The following is a 19,171-nucleotide window of genomic DNA, read 5'->3' as shown; positions in this document are numbered from 1 at the left end:
AGTATATTAATCATTACAGGTAAATAATCCCCAATACAAAGACACGGAGCAACTAACAATAATTTAAAGCAAACCTGATAATAGTATGAAGATCTTTCTTAAGCAAAGTCTGTAGTGGCAATCGTACCACTTTTTGATTCTAGAAACAGGCTTCCTACAAGAGTAATAACCTCGTAAGTCTAATGACATCGTAAGTAAACCCTACAATAGAGTATGACATGAGCTTGTTGTTATTAAGCAGAAATAAACTTGCAGTTTTACATTTAAAAATGGGTGTTGTCTTCATTAATACACCATAAAAATATTGTTTGGTAGATAATTGCTCTGTAAAGCCTTATAATAGTTTGCGTCTTTGAGAGATCAAGTTAGCAAACCTAACCTTAACGAGTTAAGGACCAAAAGAGAACAAAAGAGAACTCCTATAAGGAAAACAGTAGTATGTACCTCTATAGTTAAAAGTTGTCCTATTTCTGTGCAAGGTCATATCATGCCAGCAAATCTCATTATTATAGAGATGAGTGGGTTTGATATGATTTTGGGTATGGATTGGTTGTCTATGTTGATGCTTCTGTAGATTGCTACAGCAAGGAAGTAGTGTTTAGACCACTTGGAGAAGTATGATTCAAAGTGTGTGGAAACAGGAGTAGTAGCCTTCCGCAGTTAGTATCAATAATACAAGCGACTCAGTTATTCAAGCAAGGATGTCTTGGTTTTCTAGCTTGCATGACAAAGGAGAAGTCAGGAGTAGAGATTGAGGAGATACCTATTGTACGAGACTTTATGGATGTATTTCCAGAAGAACTACCTGGATTACGTCCTAGTAGGGAAATCAAATTCACTGTAGACTTGTTACCAGGCACAACACCACTATCTAAGGCTCCTTATCAAGATTGCCTTTGAGATTTTTTGCATAAAGCACCTCACGAATCTCTGGGATTCCTTTGATTTCAACTGAGCCTCTTCCTTTGATTTGAGCATGATTTCCATCACCGAAAGCAACACTTCCACCCTTGTACTCAGTTAAGCAGTTAAACACAGACTTATCCCCCGACATATGCTTAGAATAAGCACTATCAAGGTACCAAAGATATGAATCAAGCGCTTTTAAAGAAGTATGAGCAACAAGATCAACAAGGCCTTGTTTGGTAAAAGGGTTGTAGTTGGCCTAGACACTATTCATCACCATTTCCCAAAAAAATCAACATCAAAACATTCTAACTTTTTCACTTTTTATATCAAATCATTCACTTTTTATTATTATTCAAATAAAAAAATTACTATAAAACAAAATTTTTTCACTTTCCCATATCACTTTTTCATTTTTTTTATACCAAACATTCTTATTTTTTTTCACATCAATCTATATCAACTACAATGTCCAGGCCAACCCATTTACCAAACACCACCCAACATAGTTATGTTCATCAACTTGGCATTTCTTAAAAGCACAACCGCAATCTCTGAACTCTTAACTGCAATTGTTAGAGATCATGAAGGAAAGGTGTTGGTCCCTATGTAATCCTCAAAACCTTATGTTATGACCCAACGGTAGCTGAAGCTTTTGCAACATGGAAGGTATGTAATAGAATTTTGTATAGATTTGGGTCTTCAAATTGTCATAATTGAAAGACATACTCTGGAAATAGTTCAAGCATTGAGGGAGGAAGAACGATGCTAGAGTCGGTATGGGCTGTTGGTTGATGACAATAAAGATGGTGTTTGAGAGTCTTCAATTGTGGCCAATGAGGATATTAAAAGTAAGGCAAACATGACAACTCATCGTCTAGTGAAAATGGCTCTCAAACAATCTATACACTACAAGAATCAATTTTTTTGGTCACAGACCATTAGTAACGTGTATATAGTGTTAACACGTTACTAAAGTTTAGCAACGTGTCTATGGTAATGTGTTTGACAGGTTATGAAATTGGATGTAACTATTTCAATTTTAGTAACGTGTCAGATATTGACATGTTACCATTTGGTGTCAGTTACTAAAGTTGGCAGGAAATTTTTTTTTTTTTTTTTTTTTTCAATTTTTTCTGGTTGTTATGCTAGAATTTTCTCCGGTCAGCACCTAATATATGAGTTACATTATATAATCCAACTAATTCAAAATCCAATAATCTATATTGGATCAATCCAATATATAATCATTTATTCATTGTAATCACAATATCAATCCAATCACAACCAACATCAAATATATAATCACAATAATCTATTAATTCAACTACATATAATCACAATCCAACTACCACAAATAATCCAACTCTAAATATATATATACATATCAACGTAGGAAATGGTAAAATACAATACAACTAACGTTATACACTAATACAAAAAACTTAAGCCTTAAATTATACATGTGGACTATCAAACAAACAGTACTACTCTGACCAAAGCCGAGTGAACATCATCATGACCATTATCTCCCGACTTCTCCGCACTAACAGCAAATGATAAAACAAACAATCAATCAGCTAATTGACACTTGTGATATAATCTTATCAACTCTTAAGAGATGAGCAATGTCCAAGTAAGTGAGAAAAAAATCGAATGATTGTCACATAAATAACCTTGACATATATATTTGCACGACCTATGCACAAACACATATACATCTACATATACATTTATTCAATGAGGCAGCTTCAACAAATATGGTAAGATTAACTATGCAAAGCTCCAATCACAACCAAACCAACCAAGAATAACAAAGTAGATTATTTTGAGTTTATATATACATAAGCTACTCGATTATATATATACTCACGAGGTTGCTAAATGACGGGTATAATGTCTTGACAAACGAGACTTCTGTCCAACCGGCCCTGGTGTTGGATTTCATTGTGATCGTTGTCCTCAGCTTCTACTCTTACGTCATCTACACATTACGTTGCAATTGTGTTATATACAATTGTGTTAGATACAAACAGAGTTTATTTACCAAACAAAATTACTAGCCATTAAAATGATATTCATCTCGTAAGATAATCGTGTTACTCAAATACAAACAATAAGAATATATTGTTACCTAATCGGCTATCAAGTAAGGATCTCACAATCACTCGGGCTGGGAACTCCACATCTTACGGATTCCTGAAAGTTGTCACCTTCGGCTCAGAACCCGTACGTCTCGACCCCTCAAGGCTGCGATATTGGGCCTCATACACTGCCATCTGAGCAGCCATTTGCTGAGTCACCTGTGCGGTCACCACTGCAGTAATCTCGTCCCTTTGTTGCGCCAGCCTCGCATCCATTTGCTCTCTGTGCTTCTCCCTCTCAGCTTCAATGGCTCTTTCAAGTTCTTCACGCGAGACCATCGTCCCACCACGGTTCTGCGAGTGTGCTTGGGACGGTGTATTGTATGAGTGGATGGTGCTGCGTGCAGGTAGAATATTCTTATTGACCCCTCGAACACGACCCGTATACTTAGGCTTATTGCCGTGCACCTGAGCGTAAGCATCATTCAGTGTCCACCTAATCGTCCCCTGAGGCCCATCTACCAATTCCGCAGCAACAGTTTCCAATAACTCCTCCATCCGTGCCAGTATATGATCATTGTTATATATGTAATTGTTAAGACTCAATAAGTTAATACATAAATAAAAATTCATGACAAGGTGTCTGCCACTTACAATTCTCCCTGTGACCATCGGATTTGAGCAGCTACCATCTTTCTTTGTATGGGTCTTGATGTAAGCCTTCACTCGCATTAGAGCCTTGCCTAAAGTAATTACCTATAATAAGTTCAAACTATCAATGAAACTTTCGTATATATACTACACAATATATGACATATATATAGTTATGGTAAATTAGAGTAGTACGTCCTCATGTGCCACCCTTGCAAAGCTCTTCGAGCCGGTGTAGTGTGGTGTTTGATTCTGTGCTCGTATGTCTTTCATGTACACACAATAATCCTATGAACACAACATGTTGACGATATTAATAGCTAAGCCATTGAACAATTACAATTAACGAAACACAAATAGTTTAAAGTGACCTACTTGTTAAGCGGGATCACACCATTTCACCAACAATATTTCCACGTCTGCGGAGTTGTACTTTGCAATGGTCTAGCCCATCCTTGCTGCCACTGACTTTCAAGCATTTTGATTTGCTTGGGTGGTTGCCTGTTGGAGCATGGGATTCATTAAGCATTGAATAAATGTATTTATTCTCAACATTAGTCACAAAATGGTTTAACTTGACCAAGTAAATGTATTCTTGAACAAAAATGTATTTTTATTCTCAACATTAGTCTCAACATTTTTTTTATTTTTTATTTTTTATTCTTGAATAAATGTTTTTTTTTTTTTTCACATTAGAAATCACTTGAGCAACTATACACGCCGAACACTCTTCCTCTTTCTCAATGTAAATACAATTTATATTAATATTATCTTAGATCTAAAATCATTTGATATGTGATATACGTTTCTTAAGTATAAAGTATCTAATGATAATACTTTAATTAAATGTCACAATAGCCTATACCCAGAGACGGAGAAGGGGGGGGGGGGGCTGGGGCCATGGTCCCCCCATTTCCTTTAAAAAAAAAAAAAAATTAGGCTATATATATATAATATTATCTTAGATCTAAAATCATTTGATATGTGATATACGTTTCTTAAGTATAAAGTATCTAATGATAGTACTTTAATTAAATGTCACAATAGCCTATACCTAGAGACGGAGGAGGGGGGGACTGGCTGCCCCCCCCCCCCCCCCCCCCCTCCCGCATTTCCTTAAAAAAAAAATTTAGGTTGAAGAAAAAAAAAAAATATATATATATATATATATATATATATATATATATATATATATATATACGGTCCCCCCCCCCCCCCCCCACCCAAAAAACAAAGAAAAAGATTGGGTCCCCCCCTCAAAAAAAAAAAAAAAGGCAGTCCCAATTCCCAAACACAATTTTAGGTCTTCTCCCGATTACCCCTTCTCTCCTTCTCTTCCTCAGTTTCGTGACTTTCGTCCCCTAGTCCCCTTAGGCCTTAACTCCTTTCCTTCATGGCAGTCGGAATCACACACAGTGAGAATTTGAGAGAGTCAGAGAGAGAGATCGCTAGTGAGAGAGGGAGATGTAGAGATTGAGAATTTGAGAGAGAGAGTTTCGAATTGAGAGAGAGCACTGCTGCGGGAGCTAAAATTCATACAATTTTCTTTTAAATTTCGTTATATAATCGTGGGATTATAATTTAAAAGTAAGAAATTGTGAAGATTTGTGAATTATTTTGTTTTATTGAGCAGAGAAATTTAAAAGAATGCTGTCGGGGCTCAAACATATAAACAACTCTTTGATGCATGCACAAGTTATTATTGTTATTATCATCCAATTCTCATTGGTAGTGGGTAGCACTGGGTAGTGGGTACATTAAACTTCTCAACCCATATGATAATCAACTTGCTTTGTTTGAATCTTTCTTCGGGGACGACTTTTTCTGTGTTTGTTTTTTTTTTTTTTTTTTTTCTTTATGTATGTTACGTATGTATGTAAATGTAATAATGTAACACATGTGTATATTTGTTTGATGAGGTTAATTATTCCTCGAATGATTTACTTCCCCATGGACCCCATCCAATGATTCATTTGTGCTTTCTCCCGATTTTGTTTGTAGATGATGGAAAAGTCAAATACAATACTTGACTTTTTCAAACGAAAAAATGCACAAAATTCAAATGCACAAACTTCAAATGTCAACATTGGTGATACATCATCGCCAGCTTCTGATATCCCAATTTCAGAAAATTCTTCTAAAAGACTTCGAAGAGTTGATGGCAATGAATTTAATATTAGTTCATTGGAGTTTGATCCTGGATTGCGTCGTCAGATATGGGAATATGATGTTAATCACCGAGATGAAATTTGAAGAGCTTACATTAATGTTGGACCGTGCCAACCTCTGATTTCAAATTACCTGAAATCTGGAAAAGAAAGTCATCTTCGTAGCTTTTAACCTTCGTGGTACAATCTATTTCCTTCATTGCTTGAATATTCACGTGAGAAAGATGCAGCCTTTTGTCTATCTTGTTTTCTCTTTAATAAGCCATCTGGGCATTTTACACAACGTGTATTCACTATAGATGGATTCAGGAATTGGAAGAAAGTTAGAACTGGAAAAGATTGTGCTTTTCTCAATCATATAGGAAAAGATCATACTTCATTTCACAGATTTGCAGAGAAGTCATATGAAGATTTGAAGAACCAATCTCAACATATACAGAATGTGTTTGAAAAGCTCACTTATGAACAAATTGCAAATAATCGACTACAGTTAAAAGCCTCAATTGATGTTGTTCGAGTGCTTGCATTTCAAGGTGTTGCTTTTAGAGGTCGGGATGAAAGTGTGAGTTTTACAAATCGTGAAAATTTTCTTGAGATATTGGGTTTGATGATTTCATATAATGAACAGCTTGCTGAAGTGATCGCTAAAGCTCCCAAAAATGCCACTTACACATCACCAACGATACAAAAACAAATTTGACATGTTTTTTCAACCAAAGTAAAGGAAGTAATTCGTAATGAAATTGGTGATGCTGATAAGTGCTGAAATATTCATATTTTCAGCCCTTAACTTGCATGTTTTAATCCTTTGGTTTTAGTTAATTAGGTCATTTTAATTCATTTTTGTGTTTTTCATACTTTTACAGGCTTTTGGAAGAAAATGAAATAAAACTAGGTGATTTGGGCTCAAAGAGAGAAGATGGAGAAAATTGGAGCTCCCTGACACTGCGATCGAGCGCAATACCCGAGAGGACACAGCACAAAGCAGGCTATGAGCGATCGAGCACATGCCAGAAGAAGGATCGATCGCAGACCTGCGATCTAGCGAACACGGGCTGCGATCAATCGCACCTATGTGCATGAGACACATCAAGTGGCGGCTAAAGTGTCACTCTTTCCATATTAGGGTTTTCCAACTCCCAATTGTAATAGGTCTCAAAACCCTACGAAATCCCTAGGTTTACTACTTTGTCTAGGACTTCTAAAACCTATAAATAGACCCTAAGCCTCTAGAATTGAGATGCCTGGGAAGAAGAAGAAGAGGAGCTCTTGAAGTTCAAGTCTCGAGTTTATTTTTTTCTTTTCTTTTCTTTTCTTTTCTTTTATGAAGATGTTTAACATCAACTCTATGTGTAGCTAATTTATTTAGTAGGGCTAGATTGAAGCCCTAGTTATGTTTATTTAATATTTCAATATTGGCGCCTTTGTGATGATCTTGTTATGATATTTAACTTGATTAATACCTAGTTTCATGAATTTCTCATATGTGTGTGCTTGATCAACATGTGCATATGGTATGGACTAGTTAGTGAGATCAATTTGGATGACCGAGTCTTGGGTTTAACATAAGTAACAAACGTAATCCACACCGGGTTCTTGGGTTAATCAACATGGGGAACCGGGAGTAGACACCCATGCCCTAGGCCTCATGTGTTTGTTGATTTCCACAGTTTTTAAGCTTTCTTAAAGAACAACTCAGTAGACACCCATGCTAAATCCTTTAAGAAAGAAAAGAATTAGAGTAGACACCCATGCCTAATTCGTTGCTTAGGGAAATCAATAGCTTAAGGAGTAGACACCAATGCCCTTAGGTTGACAAACATTAGATATTCATAACATAATCAAAACATTGACATATTGATATATTAGCTAAATATAATTCGCGGTGAAAATCAAAGCCTTACCTTTTTATCATTATCAACTTAACCCAATCTTTGTTTTAGTTTACTTTTGGAATTGATTTTAAGCAAGATTCTACAATCCTCGTGGGAATGATTCTGTATTTGCACACTATACTGCTGTGTTGACCTCGTGCACTTGCGGGTAAAACACACAATTATTTGTCTATTAATTTAGGTAGGTAATTGTGAACAATAGTTTTTGGCGCAGTTGCCGGGGATTGCGGCGAATTTTGTTTAAAATTATTTTCCTTTAGCTTTGTTATTTTAATTTTCAATTTTTAATTTAGTTGTTAGCAAAAAAATAAAAATTATTTTTTTGTTATCCCTAATTTGTCTATTTTCTGTTTTAGGTTGCGGATTGGCATTCTGTGATTGCGATCATTCGTTAGCAAAGTGCGATCGAACGCATCAACCTGCAATCAAGCATAGTTCCAGGGAGCATCCGGACCGGCAGTACTGAAGCTGCCTAACTGAAGAAGTAATTCAGTTAATGCAAGGTCGTCGATCTCAAGCCTCAACCGTTCTACCACTCGATCCTGAAATTGAGCGGACAATTCGACAACAACCTAGAGACAAAGAAGAAGAAGAAGAAATTGAGATGGAAGATTTGCAAGAGAATCCAATTGGGCCAAGACCATTAGAGGCAAATTCACCACGAGTGAGGACACCAATGAAGTAGACATATGTTCCAGCAAACCTCCATCAACCCTCTTGCATAGCATCTCAACCAGAGGTGGATGGCAGCTATTATATCTCTCCCCAAATCCTCAATGCATTGACTCACTTCAGAGGCACAGCTACTAAGGATCCCAACTTGAATCTTGAGGAATTCTTTGACTTATGCAAGTTGCAGCATATCCAAGGCCTAACTCCAGAGAGACTGAGGTTAGTCCTCTTTCCTTTTTCCTTGAAAGATAATGCTAAACTATGGTACAATTCCTTGCTTGCAAATTCTATCCATACTTGGGAAGAATTGACCACCAAGTTTCTGAAGAGGTTTTACCCAGCCCAAAAGACAAAACAACTTAAAAGGGAACTTCAAATGTTCCAACCGAGAGACGGAGATTTGTTCTTTGAGGCCTGGGATCACTTCAATTCCTTGCTTTTAAAGTGCCCACACCACAACATCCTTCAAGATGATCAGGTACAAATTTTCTATGAAGGTTTAGATGATACTAACAAAGGGATGGTTGATACAGCTTGTGGAGGAATGCTGATGGAGAAGAGCAGTGAGGAAGCCATAGGGATCTTTGAGAGGTTGAGTGAACACACTCAACAATTTCCATCCAAAAGGAGGCATGGTGTAAGGAGCAAAGGCAGGAATGAAGAAAATAGCGGAATGCAAAATCAGATGGCTGCTATGCAGAAGGCATTCCTTATGCTTGCAAACGCCATGACTACTCAGAGCATCTATCCCAATTAGCCAGTCACCCAATTCCAAGTATGTGCCATATGTTCTTAAGTAAGTCATACTACTAAAACTTGCCCTTTATATTCATCTGCAGATCAGGAGCAAGCGCACTATGTGGGACAAAGCAACTACCCTTACGAGAGCAATTCATACTCCAACACATATAAGCCAGGATGCCAAAACCACCCTGATTTACATGGAGTAACAATCAAGGACAAAAAGGTTCCCAACAAGCAAGCCAGCCAACTCAAGAGTCAAAACTGAACCAACTGGAGAATATGATACACACCCTGGTCGCTTCTCAACAACAATTCATGACTTCTCAATAGCAGTTCATGACATCACAACAGCAATTCACGGCAGATAAAAAACAATTCAATACAAAGACTGATCAAGCCATTGAGAGACTGGAAGTGCAAGTGGGGCAAATGGAAAAGGAGCTGAGTGAAGGAAAGCAGGGAGAATTGCTAGCCTAGACAATACCCAATCTAGGGGGTCATCAGCAGCTGAAAGCAGTCACTATTCTTAGGAATGGCAAGGTCATTGGAACTGAAGAGCAACCTCAAGCAACTCCAGAAGGACCATCAACTTCTAAGGTAAACAAACTGGAGAAGGTAAATGTACCCCCCTTTCCTCAAAGGTTAGTCAAACCAAAGAAAGAAAAGCAACTCATGGATATCTTTGAGACCTTAAGGAAAGTAGAAATCAGCATTCCTTTATTAGATGCAATTAAACAGATTCCTTCATATGCTAAACTTTTAAAGGATTGTTGCACTAACAAAAGGAAGTTTCAGGAGTATGAGACAATGGCCTTAACAGAAGAGGTAAGTGTAGTCTTGTTAAGAAAATTATCACCAAAGCTAACAGATCCAGGTAGTTTTACCATTCCTTGCAAGATAGGAGACCACCCTTTTGAAAAGGCACTACTGGATCTAGGAGCAGAGGTGAATTTGATGCCGTACACTGTATATAAAAAGCTGGGATTGGAGGAGCTTCAACCAACCTCGATCACCTTGGCAATTGGCAGACAGAAGCATCAAACGACCAAGAGGTATACTTGAGGATGTTCTGGTAAAGGTAGGGACATTTATTCTACCTGCTGATTTCATTGTATTAGATGTGGAAGAATCTCCTCTGCCATCGCCTTTACCTATTATCTTAGGAAGACCCTTTATGAGAACTGCAGATACTACAATAGGTGTGAAAAAGGGTATTGTGAGCATGAAGGTAAATGGTGAGACGATAGAGTTCAAAATATTGGATGCATTGAAATTACCTCAAGAAGATTTAGAATGTTTTGATATTTGTATAATCCAAGATGTTAGTGAGATAGTTTTACAAGACCAACATAAAGATCCAGTGGGGGCCACCCTCACCCATAGTTTCACATGGCAGGACATTCAGCCAAAACCTAAAGATGTTACTGATGACATTATTGAAATAGTGCATCATCTTGAGGCCTCTCCAAAACACTCAAGTAAGTATACCTCTCCCTTTGAGATTCTTGAGCCTACTAATACCTCTCTTGTTCCTTCTATTGTCCAGGCACCCAAGCTAGAATTGAAGCAATTGCCAGAACACCTAACATATGCCTACTTAGGAGACAACAAGACACTACCAATCAAAATTGCAGCAAATCTGAGCTGTGACGAAGAAGAAAAGTTGCTGAGAGTTCTTAGAAAGCATAAAACTGCTTTAGGGTGGACCATTGCTGACATCAAATGAATAAGTCCAGCCAAATGCATGCATCAAATTTTTCTTGAAGATGAAGCCAAGCCAACTAGGGATGCACAAAGAAGACTCAACCCACACAAGAAGGAGGTAGTCAAGGCAGAAGTATTAAAATTACTAGATGTGGACATCATCTATCCCATCTCAGACAGTAAATGGGTCTGTCCAGTCCAAATAGTGCCGAAAAGGAGCAGGATCACAGTGGTGAAGAATGAAGATGATGAACAGATACCCACAAGAGTAACCACTGGGTGGAGAGTATGCATTGATTATAGAAGACTGAACAAGGTAACCCGAAAAGACCATTTTCCATTACCCTTCATTGACCAAATGCTAGAGAGGTTAGCTAGACATAGCCACTATTGTTTCTTGGATGGGTATAGTGGCTCTAATCAGATTGCAATAGCACCAGAGGATCAAGAAAAGACCACCTTCACATGTCCTTTTGGCACATTCGCCTACAGAAGGATGCCATTTGGCCTATGCAACGCCCCCGCCACATTCCAAAGATGCATGATGAGCATTTTTTCAGACATGGTGAAGAAAACCATTGATGTATTTATGGATGACTTTAGTGTCTATGGGTCTAGTTTTGATGAATGCCTCAACCATCTGAAGAGTGTCTGATATGCGTCGAACGTTGCACATTCAAGCCCCTTAATTTACATATGTTAATTCCTTAACATTGTTATTTGTTTTGTTTTTGTGTTTCAGGACTTATTTGACAAACCATTGAAAATTGGGCTTAAAAGGGACAAAAAGCTGACCATTCTGATCTAGGCTCGAGCGCAGCCACTCTTGAGCTCGAGCTCACCTGCGCTCGAGCGTCTACAGCCAGGGATCGAGCGCATGCCTGCGCTCGTGCGCATAACAGCTAGGCTCGAGCACACAAAAATTTGAATTGAGCGCACTCGGGCGTGTATTGCACAGCAACAATCCTTTTCCAGCGTGGATTTGGTTTTCAGTCTCCCAATTGGACTGGGAGACTGACCTCCGATTTTATGAGGGTTTCTAGGGTTTTTAGGGTTTTCCTAATCCCTAGCTCTAAACATTGTAAACAGACACAACGCTTTCTAGAGTTAAAATTTTAGTAAATTGTCTGTGGAGCTTAGAAGATCATGAACGGCTAAACCCAATTGTGGGGTATTGATGTAACCCTTTCCAAATACAATGGTTTGATTGTATTTAATTTCTAGTTTTTCAATTTATGCATGTTGATTGTATAACTCTGAGGATTGCTACAATTGATTTTTGTTCTTCATATTAAATGCAATTGTTCTTTAATTCCAATTCAATATTAGTAAAATTCTTATCTTGTCTTAGAAATTATTTTACTATTATTGAACTCAAATCATTCTTATTTTCTGTGATTATAAGAACGATGGTTATACAATGGTTCTTAATTGGCATGCAATCAATAGGGTTAGATAGACCATACCAAGGAAATACAAATCGTACTACACCCTAGTTTAGTATAATTTAGGTAGACGATCAGTGCCAACCAAAGATGGGTTATGCTATTCCGTTCATTGTAAGAAATTATTTCATATGTTTTCTTGTTTAAATTATAACATGCATAGAATGAATTGCTAGAATTAAATATGGTTAACCATTGATATGAGGATTGTGGTGAAATCAATACCCTACTCTCTCTCTCTCTCATATATTTATTCTTTTTATTTTCATGCACTTTAGTTTTTAAGCAAATCAATTCAAATCTCCTTTTAATTAAGTTAATTTTAATCCTTCAAATTTTGATAATAAACCCCTGCAGTCCTTGAGGTTTGACACCCTTAACATAGCCCTATCCTACGGGATTTGTCCTATTGCGAGTAGTTATTTTTATAAAGGTTAAATACTAAATTAGTCCCTAGGGTTTCACAACTTTATTTTCTTTCCCCTGGGGTTTCATTTTTATTACAGGAGGTCCCTGTGGTTTTGATAATAGACCAAGTTAGTCCTCCATCAGTTGACCGTTAGTTGACTTAATAGAATTCCACGTGGACCAATCAAATGCTGACACGTGGCACATACTTAATTTTTTTTTTTTTTTTTTAAAAAAAGAACAAACAAAAAAAAGAAAAAGGAAAAAAGATTGGGGGTGGCTCTCGGCCACCCCCTTGGCCATTTGGGGGTGGCCAACCCACCTCCTTTGGCCATTTGGGGGTGGCCAAGCCACCCCCTTGGGCTCCAAGGGCGTGGCCGAAACCACCCCCAGTACCCACTGGGGGTGGCTTGGCCACCCCCTAGGCTCCATGGGGGTGGTCGAGCCACCCCCAGTGGGTTCTGGGGGTGGTTTCGGCCACCCCCTTGGTGCCTAGGGGGTGGCTCAGCCACCCCCATCTGGCCAGATGGGTTGGCCAGGCCAACCCCATGGCCAAAGGGGGTGGCCAATCTTTTTTCTTCTTTTTTTTTTTTTTTTTTTTTTTTAGAAAACACTTTTTTTTTAATTAAAATTTTTTTTTAAGTATGTGCCACGTGTCAACATTTGATTGGTCCACGTGGAATTCCATTAAGTCAACCAACGGTCAACTAACGAAGGACTAACTTGGTCTATTATCAAAACCACAGGGACCTCCTGTGATAAAATGAAACCTCAGGGGGAAAAAAATAAAGCTATGACCCAGGGGGGTCTGAAGTATTTAACCCTTTTTATAATTGATATTTTTTGTAACAAAAATACCACATCAATTTTTTGGCTTCGTTGCCGGGGATTGCTTAACGGTTTTATTGTCAAATTGTCCGGATTAATTTTAGCTTAGTAATTTAATTTTTTGTTTTCCATTGCTAATTTTAATTCTATTTTGTTTTTATTTTTTAGAATTTGCAAACAGGTCCATAAGCTGCCTTCTCTGTGACTGCAATTGAGCGCAAGTCGTGTGCGATTGAGCTCACGGACGCATTCCAGCAGGCATTAAGCCAGCAGCGCTCGAGCCTTCCCCTCCTGTGCTCACACCAATCTGCGGTAGTACGCTAGAGCGCACCCTGCCGTGCAATCAAGCACACTTGCGACAACCTGCATCCAAAATTCGAGCGCATCTAAGGGCCGTTTGTGAGCTTTACTTTTCTGTTTTAGCGTAGTTTTTCTTTATTTTTTGTTTTGTTTATGCTCGGTCGCCGTTCTTTGTCTTTTCCATTAATTCCTTGTGACCTTGAAATTGAACGCACTCTTAGACAAATTAGATCCCAAAGGACCCCTAATTTGCTAGAAGAGTGTTCCACTGAGACCATGGGAGACGGTAACCACGTAGCTTTGCAAGATCATTATCTTCCTACCACTTACACTACTCCCACATGTCTCTGGCTATCGAAAATTATGGCAACCCATTATGAAATTAAGCCCAGCACTATACAAAGTTTACCTTCATTCCTAGGGCTTAGCATTGAAAATCCTTATGACTTCCTTAGTGATTTCGAAGCAATTTGTGATACCACTAAAATGAACGGATTCATTGAGGATGCCCTAAGGATGCGTCTTCTTCCTTTCTCCCTCAAGGAAAAAGCCAAACATTGGTTCCAATCCTTAACACCCAACTCTATCACTTCTTGGGCTCAATTGCAACAAGAATTTCTTAAGAAGCATTACCCCATAGGAATAACCAATGACACTAGGAGAGCTATCGCTACCTTCTCCCAATATGAGGGAGAAGATTTCCATGAGACTTGGGAAAGGCTATAGAGCTTGCTTAGATCATGTCCACACCACGCTGTCCCGAAATGGCAGCTAGTACAGTATTTTTATGATGGCCTAACCGAGTCCAATAGAAAAATGGTGGATGCATCATGTGGGGGAACTTTCATGTTAAAAAGTGAAGATGAAGCATGGGCTATGTTTGAAAATTTGAGTAACAATTCTCTTCAACAGGTTTCCACCAGACGAAGGGCACCAGCACCTGAAGCACTCAAGACAGAGAGTTTGTATGAAGCAGGCCATTCCCCAAACATGGCCAACCAAGTAATTGAGGCTATCACCAAGAAGCTAAACCAATGGATGACTGCTAGTTTTGCTCCTAATGCTGCTCACACGCACACACCACCTAAACCATGTTCATTCTATTCCAGTCCTATGCATCATGTAAATAACTACCCTGTTACTGGAAATTATACTAAAATTGCTAATGAGCAGGTTAATGCAGCTTTCTCCAGACCAGGTAATGATCCGTACTCCAATTCCTACAACTCCAGGTGGAGAAATCATCCAAATTTCTCATTAAAGAATCCAAATTCGGGAAGCTCAATCCAACAGGCAGCCCTAACAACCTCATTCCACTTACCGGCCTCCACAGCAGCAATACCAGGCCGCATATTCTAATTTTGAGGATTGGGTGCTCAAAATGATGAGTGAGCTGGCGGGCGAGATAAAGCAGACAGTCAAATCTCAGGAGGAAATAGTAAACTCACACTCCCAATCCATTGCCAACCTAGAAGCTCAAGTCGGACAACTTGCCAACACCCTCAATAGAAGGGACGAAGGAAAGCTTCCAAGTTAGCTGGTGGTAAATCCTAAGGGGCACTACATGGTAGATAAGGGCACTTCATACCATCAGCAAGTTCAAGCCATCACCACCTTGAGAAATGGAAGAATAGTTAATAATCATATGGAGGAGAAGAAGGATGAGCACACGGAGGTTGCACGGAATCTGCAGAATGATAAATGCAAGCAAGTAAGCAATGAGGCTTCGTCATCAGTAGCTCCCACTCCAGAGATTCCATATGAGCCATGGGCCCCCTTCCCAGAATGTCTCAAGGCACCGTCCCACTTAGGGAAACAAGTTGAGAAAATACAAGGAATGATGGAGATGTTCAAACAGGTGAAAATCAACCTCCATCTTCTTGATGCCATCACACAAGTGCCTGCCTATGCCAAGTTCCTTAAAGACTTGTGTACTCAAAGTAAGAAGACTAGAAATAACATCCCCAAGAAAGTCCTTCTGACTGAGCAAGTGAGTTCCCTGATTAGGCACAACACTCCTTCGAAGTTCAAGGACCCTAGGGCTCCTACAATTTCATGTATCATCGGAAAAAAGGAAATTGATAAGGCCCTCTTAGATCTGGGAGCTGGTGTGAATTTACTTACATATTCAATGTGACGTCCCACATTGCTTGGACATGGAAAAGATTATGTGTTTATATGAAATATACTCTCTCTAAATGGAATGAGGCCTTTTGGGGGGTAAACCCAATAATAAAACGGTGCGGGCTTGGCTCAAAGCGGACAATATCATACCACTTTGAGCATGTATGTTACATATGGTATCAGAGGCATAGCCCAGCCTGAGATAGGGGGAGCGTGCACAAGCCCATGAGGGTTGCCAACGAGGACGCTGGGTCCTAAGAGGGGGTGATTGTGACGTCCCACATTGCCTAGGCATGGAAAAGATTATGTGCTTATATGAAATATACTCTCTCTAAATGGTATAAGGCCTTTTGGGGGGTAAACCCAATAATAAAACCATGCGAGCTTGGCCCAAAGCGGACAATATCATACACTTTGAGCATGTATGTTACATTCAGTATATCAGTAGCTCGGCCTAGGGGAGCTGAAGCCCACCACAGTGATTCTGCAACTAACTAATCGTTCGATTAAGAAGCCTAAAGGGATTGTAGAAGATGTGATCATCCAGGTGGATAAATTTTTCTTCCTAGTCGACTTTATAGTGCTTGACATCGAGCCTATGCCCAATCCTGATAAGCTAGTTCCTGTCATCCTTGGGCGTCCTTTCTTAGCCACAGCGAATGCATGTATCAATTGTCGAACTGGAGTCAGGGAGACCTCATTTGGCAATATGAAGGTTCGATTGAATATCTTTACTGCATTTCAGCATTCTCCTAATTAGAATGAGTGTTTCTTTTTGGACAGCATTGAAGAATATGTAGAAGATTCACTACCTAGTCTCCTAACAAAGGATCTAGTGGAAGCCTGCTTGAATTACTTCAACTTTGAAGAATTCAACACCGACCAGTATATCAAAGAGGTCCATGATTTGCTAGAAACAGCCGCAAGTGCAGATTTCCATCCATGGAGAGTAGTAAAGGAGCCCCTACCTGTGACATCAAGCACTTCTCCTGTTCCTTCTCTACTGTCTCCACCGAAGCTTGAGTTGAAGCCCCTACCAGCAAAGCTCAAGTATGCATTTCTTGGATCTAACAACACTCTGCCGGTTATCATTGCTTTCGACCTACAAAAGGACCAAGAAGACAGTCTGCTTGTAATGTTAAAGAAGTACAAAGAGGCCATTGGATAGACCGTGGCAGATTTAAAAGGCATCGACCCCTCTATCTGTATGTACCAGATCCATTTAGAAGAAGATGCTCGACCTTCCCGTGAGGCACAACGCTGGCTGAATCCCCACATGAAAGAGGTAGTCAAGCTACTTGATGCAGGCATCATCTACCCTATCTCAGATAGCAAATGGGTAAGCCCCACTCAAGTGGTTCCAAAGAAATCCGGCATCACCGTTGTTGAGAATTTTGCTAGAGAGTTGGTTCCATAACGCACAACTACAGGATAGCGTTTTTGCATCGACTACAGGAAGCTCAATTCCCATACCCGGAAGGATCACTTTCGGCTCCCATTCATTGATCAAATTTTGGAGCGTCTTGCTAGCCAAAGCTACTATTGCTTCCTAGATGGCTATTCCGGGTATGATCAGGTTGCAGTTGATCACCAAGACCAAGAGAAGACGACGTTCACCTGTCCATTCAGCACCTTTGCTTACCGACGCATGCCCTTCGGCTTATGCAATGCACCTGCCACATTCCAGAGATGTATAATGTCTATCTTCTCCGACATGGTGGAGAAATTTTTGGAGGTATTTATGGATGATTTTTCTGTTTTTGGATCTTCTTTTGATAAATGTCTCCATAATCTTTCACTTGTGCTTCAACGTTGTAATGAAACTAATCTGATTTTAAGTTGGGAGAAGAGCCACTTCATGGTGTAAGAAGGTATAGTTTTGGGCCATATAGTGTCCAAAAGAGGTATTGAGGTGGACCGGGCCAAAGTTGAGCTCATTGAACATTTACCACCGCCCACTTCAGTGAAGCAAATCCGTTCCTTCCTAGGGCATGCAGGCTTCTATCGCCGCTTCATTAAGGACTTCAGTAAAATTTCAAGGCCCTTATGTAACTTGCTTACTAAGGACGCCCCTTTCCACTTTGATGAAGCAAGTCACGAGGCATTCTAGAAGCTTCAGTCTTTGTTATCTTCTGCCCCAATCCTGCATCCTCCTGACTGGTCTTTGCCCTTTGAAATCATGTGTGATGTATCTGACTATACTGTAGGTACAGCATTGGGACAACGGGTAGAGAAGCTTTCTCATGTCATCTACTATGCTAGCAAAACTCTAATGGATGCTCAAGTCAATTACACAACTACCGAGAAAGAATTGCTAGCCGTGGTCTTTGTCCTGGATAAGTTCCACTCATATCTTTTGGGATCAAAAGTTATCATTTTTTCTGATCATGCTGCTCTGCGACATTTGCTGGCCAAGAAGGAAACAAAGCCACAATTGATCCGCTGGATACTACTTCTGCAAGAATTTGATATTGAGATTCGGGACAAGAAGGGCATTGAGAATGTTGTTGCCGACCATCTGTCACGACTTTTATTGGAGACACCCCAGCCGGTTCCTGTTCATGACTATTTCCCAGATGAGCAATTATTTGAAATCACTCGCGAAATCCGCCATGGTATGTCGATATTGTCAATTATCTAGCTACAGGATGGATTCCTTCTCATTGGTCTAAGCAAGATAAGGACCGCTTCTTCAAGCAAGTTCGATTCTATTTTTAGGAAGATCTGGAGTTGTTCAAGTATTGTGCTGATCAGATCATCTGACGCTATGTCCCTGAGAGTGAATTTTCCAGTATTCTCATATTCTGTCACTCTCTAGCTTGTGGAGGACATTTTAGTGCCAAGAAGACAGCAGCCAAGGTTCTACAATGTAGATTCACATGGCCCACCTTGTTCAAAGATGTCAACGCCTAGGAGCTATGTCTCAGAGGGACATGATGCCATTGAACCCCATCCTCATTGTCGAGATTTTTGATGTTTGGGGTATCAACTTCATAGGACCCTTCCCACCATCTTTTGGATATGAGTACATTTTGGTAGGAGTGGATTATGTCTCCAAGTGGGTAGAAGCCATTGCCACAAAGACCAATGATCACAAGGTTGTGGTGAAGTTCCTTCAAGCCAACATTTTCAGCAGATTTGGAACTCCTCGGGCCATCATCAGTGATGGAGGTAGACACTCTTGCAATCTGTTTTTCAAAACCTTGCTTCTCAAGTACTTCGTCACACATAAGGTAGCCACT

At 39.5% G+C, this 19,171-nt stretch overlaps 1 protein-coding gene across 1 annotated transcript; it reads left to right on the top strand.

Annotated features, from left to right (window-relative positions):
- Positions 1–15,369: 15,369 nt before the first annotated feature.
- LOC148584930 (uncharacterized) lies at positions 15,370–17,097 on the top strand. Its single transcript, XM_088517591.1, has 3 exons — positions 15,370–15,795; positions 16,378–16,644; positions 16,690–17,097. Exons 1-3 carry the CDS (start codon positions 15,370–15,372, stop codon positions 17,095–17,097), a joined length of 1,101 nt encoding a protein of 366 aa, XP_088373717.1.
- The last annotated feature ends 2,074 nt before the right edge of the window (positions 17,098–19,171 follow it).

Source organism: Corylus avellana, chromosome 6, assembly GCF_965113065.1.
Source record: "Corylus avellana chromosome 6, dhCorAvel1.hap1.2, whole genome shotgun sequence".
Lineage (NCBI taxonomy): Eukaryota > Viridiplantae > Streptophyta > Magnoliopsida > Fagales > Betulaceae > Corylus > Corylus avellana.
The sequence above is the reverse complement of the archived record's forward strand: the minus strand, read 5'-3'. Positions and strand labels throughout refer to the sequence as shown.

Coding starts and splice junctions, on each gene's coding strand:
- LOC148584930 (XM_088517591.1), top strand. CDS start 15,370: ATGGTAGATAAGGGCACTTCATACCATCAGCAAGTTCAAGCCATCACC. Junction 15,796..16,377: donor AAGTCCTTCTGACTGAGCAA/GTGAGTTCCCTG, acceptor GTATATCAGTAG/CTCGGCCTAGGGGAGCTGAA. Junction 16,645..16,689: donor CCTCATTTGGCAATATGAAG/GTTCGATTGAAT, acceptor TCTCCTAATTAG/AATGAGTGTTTCTTTTTGGA.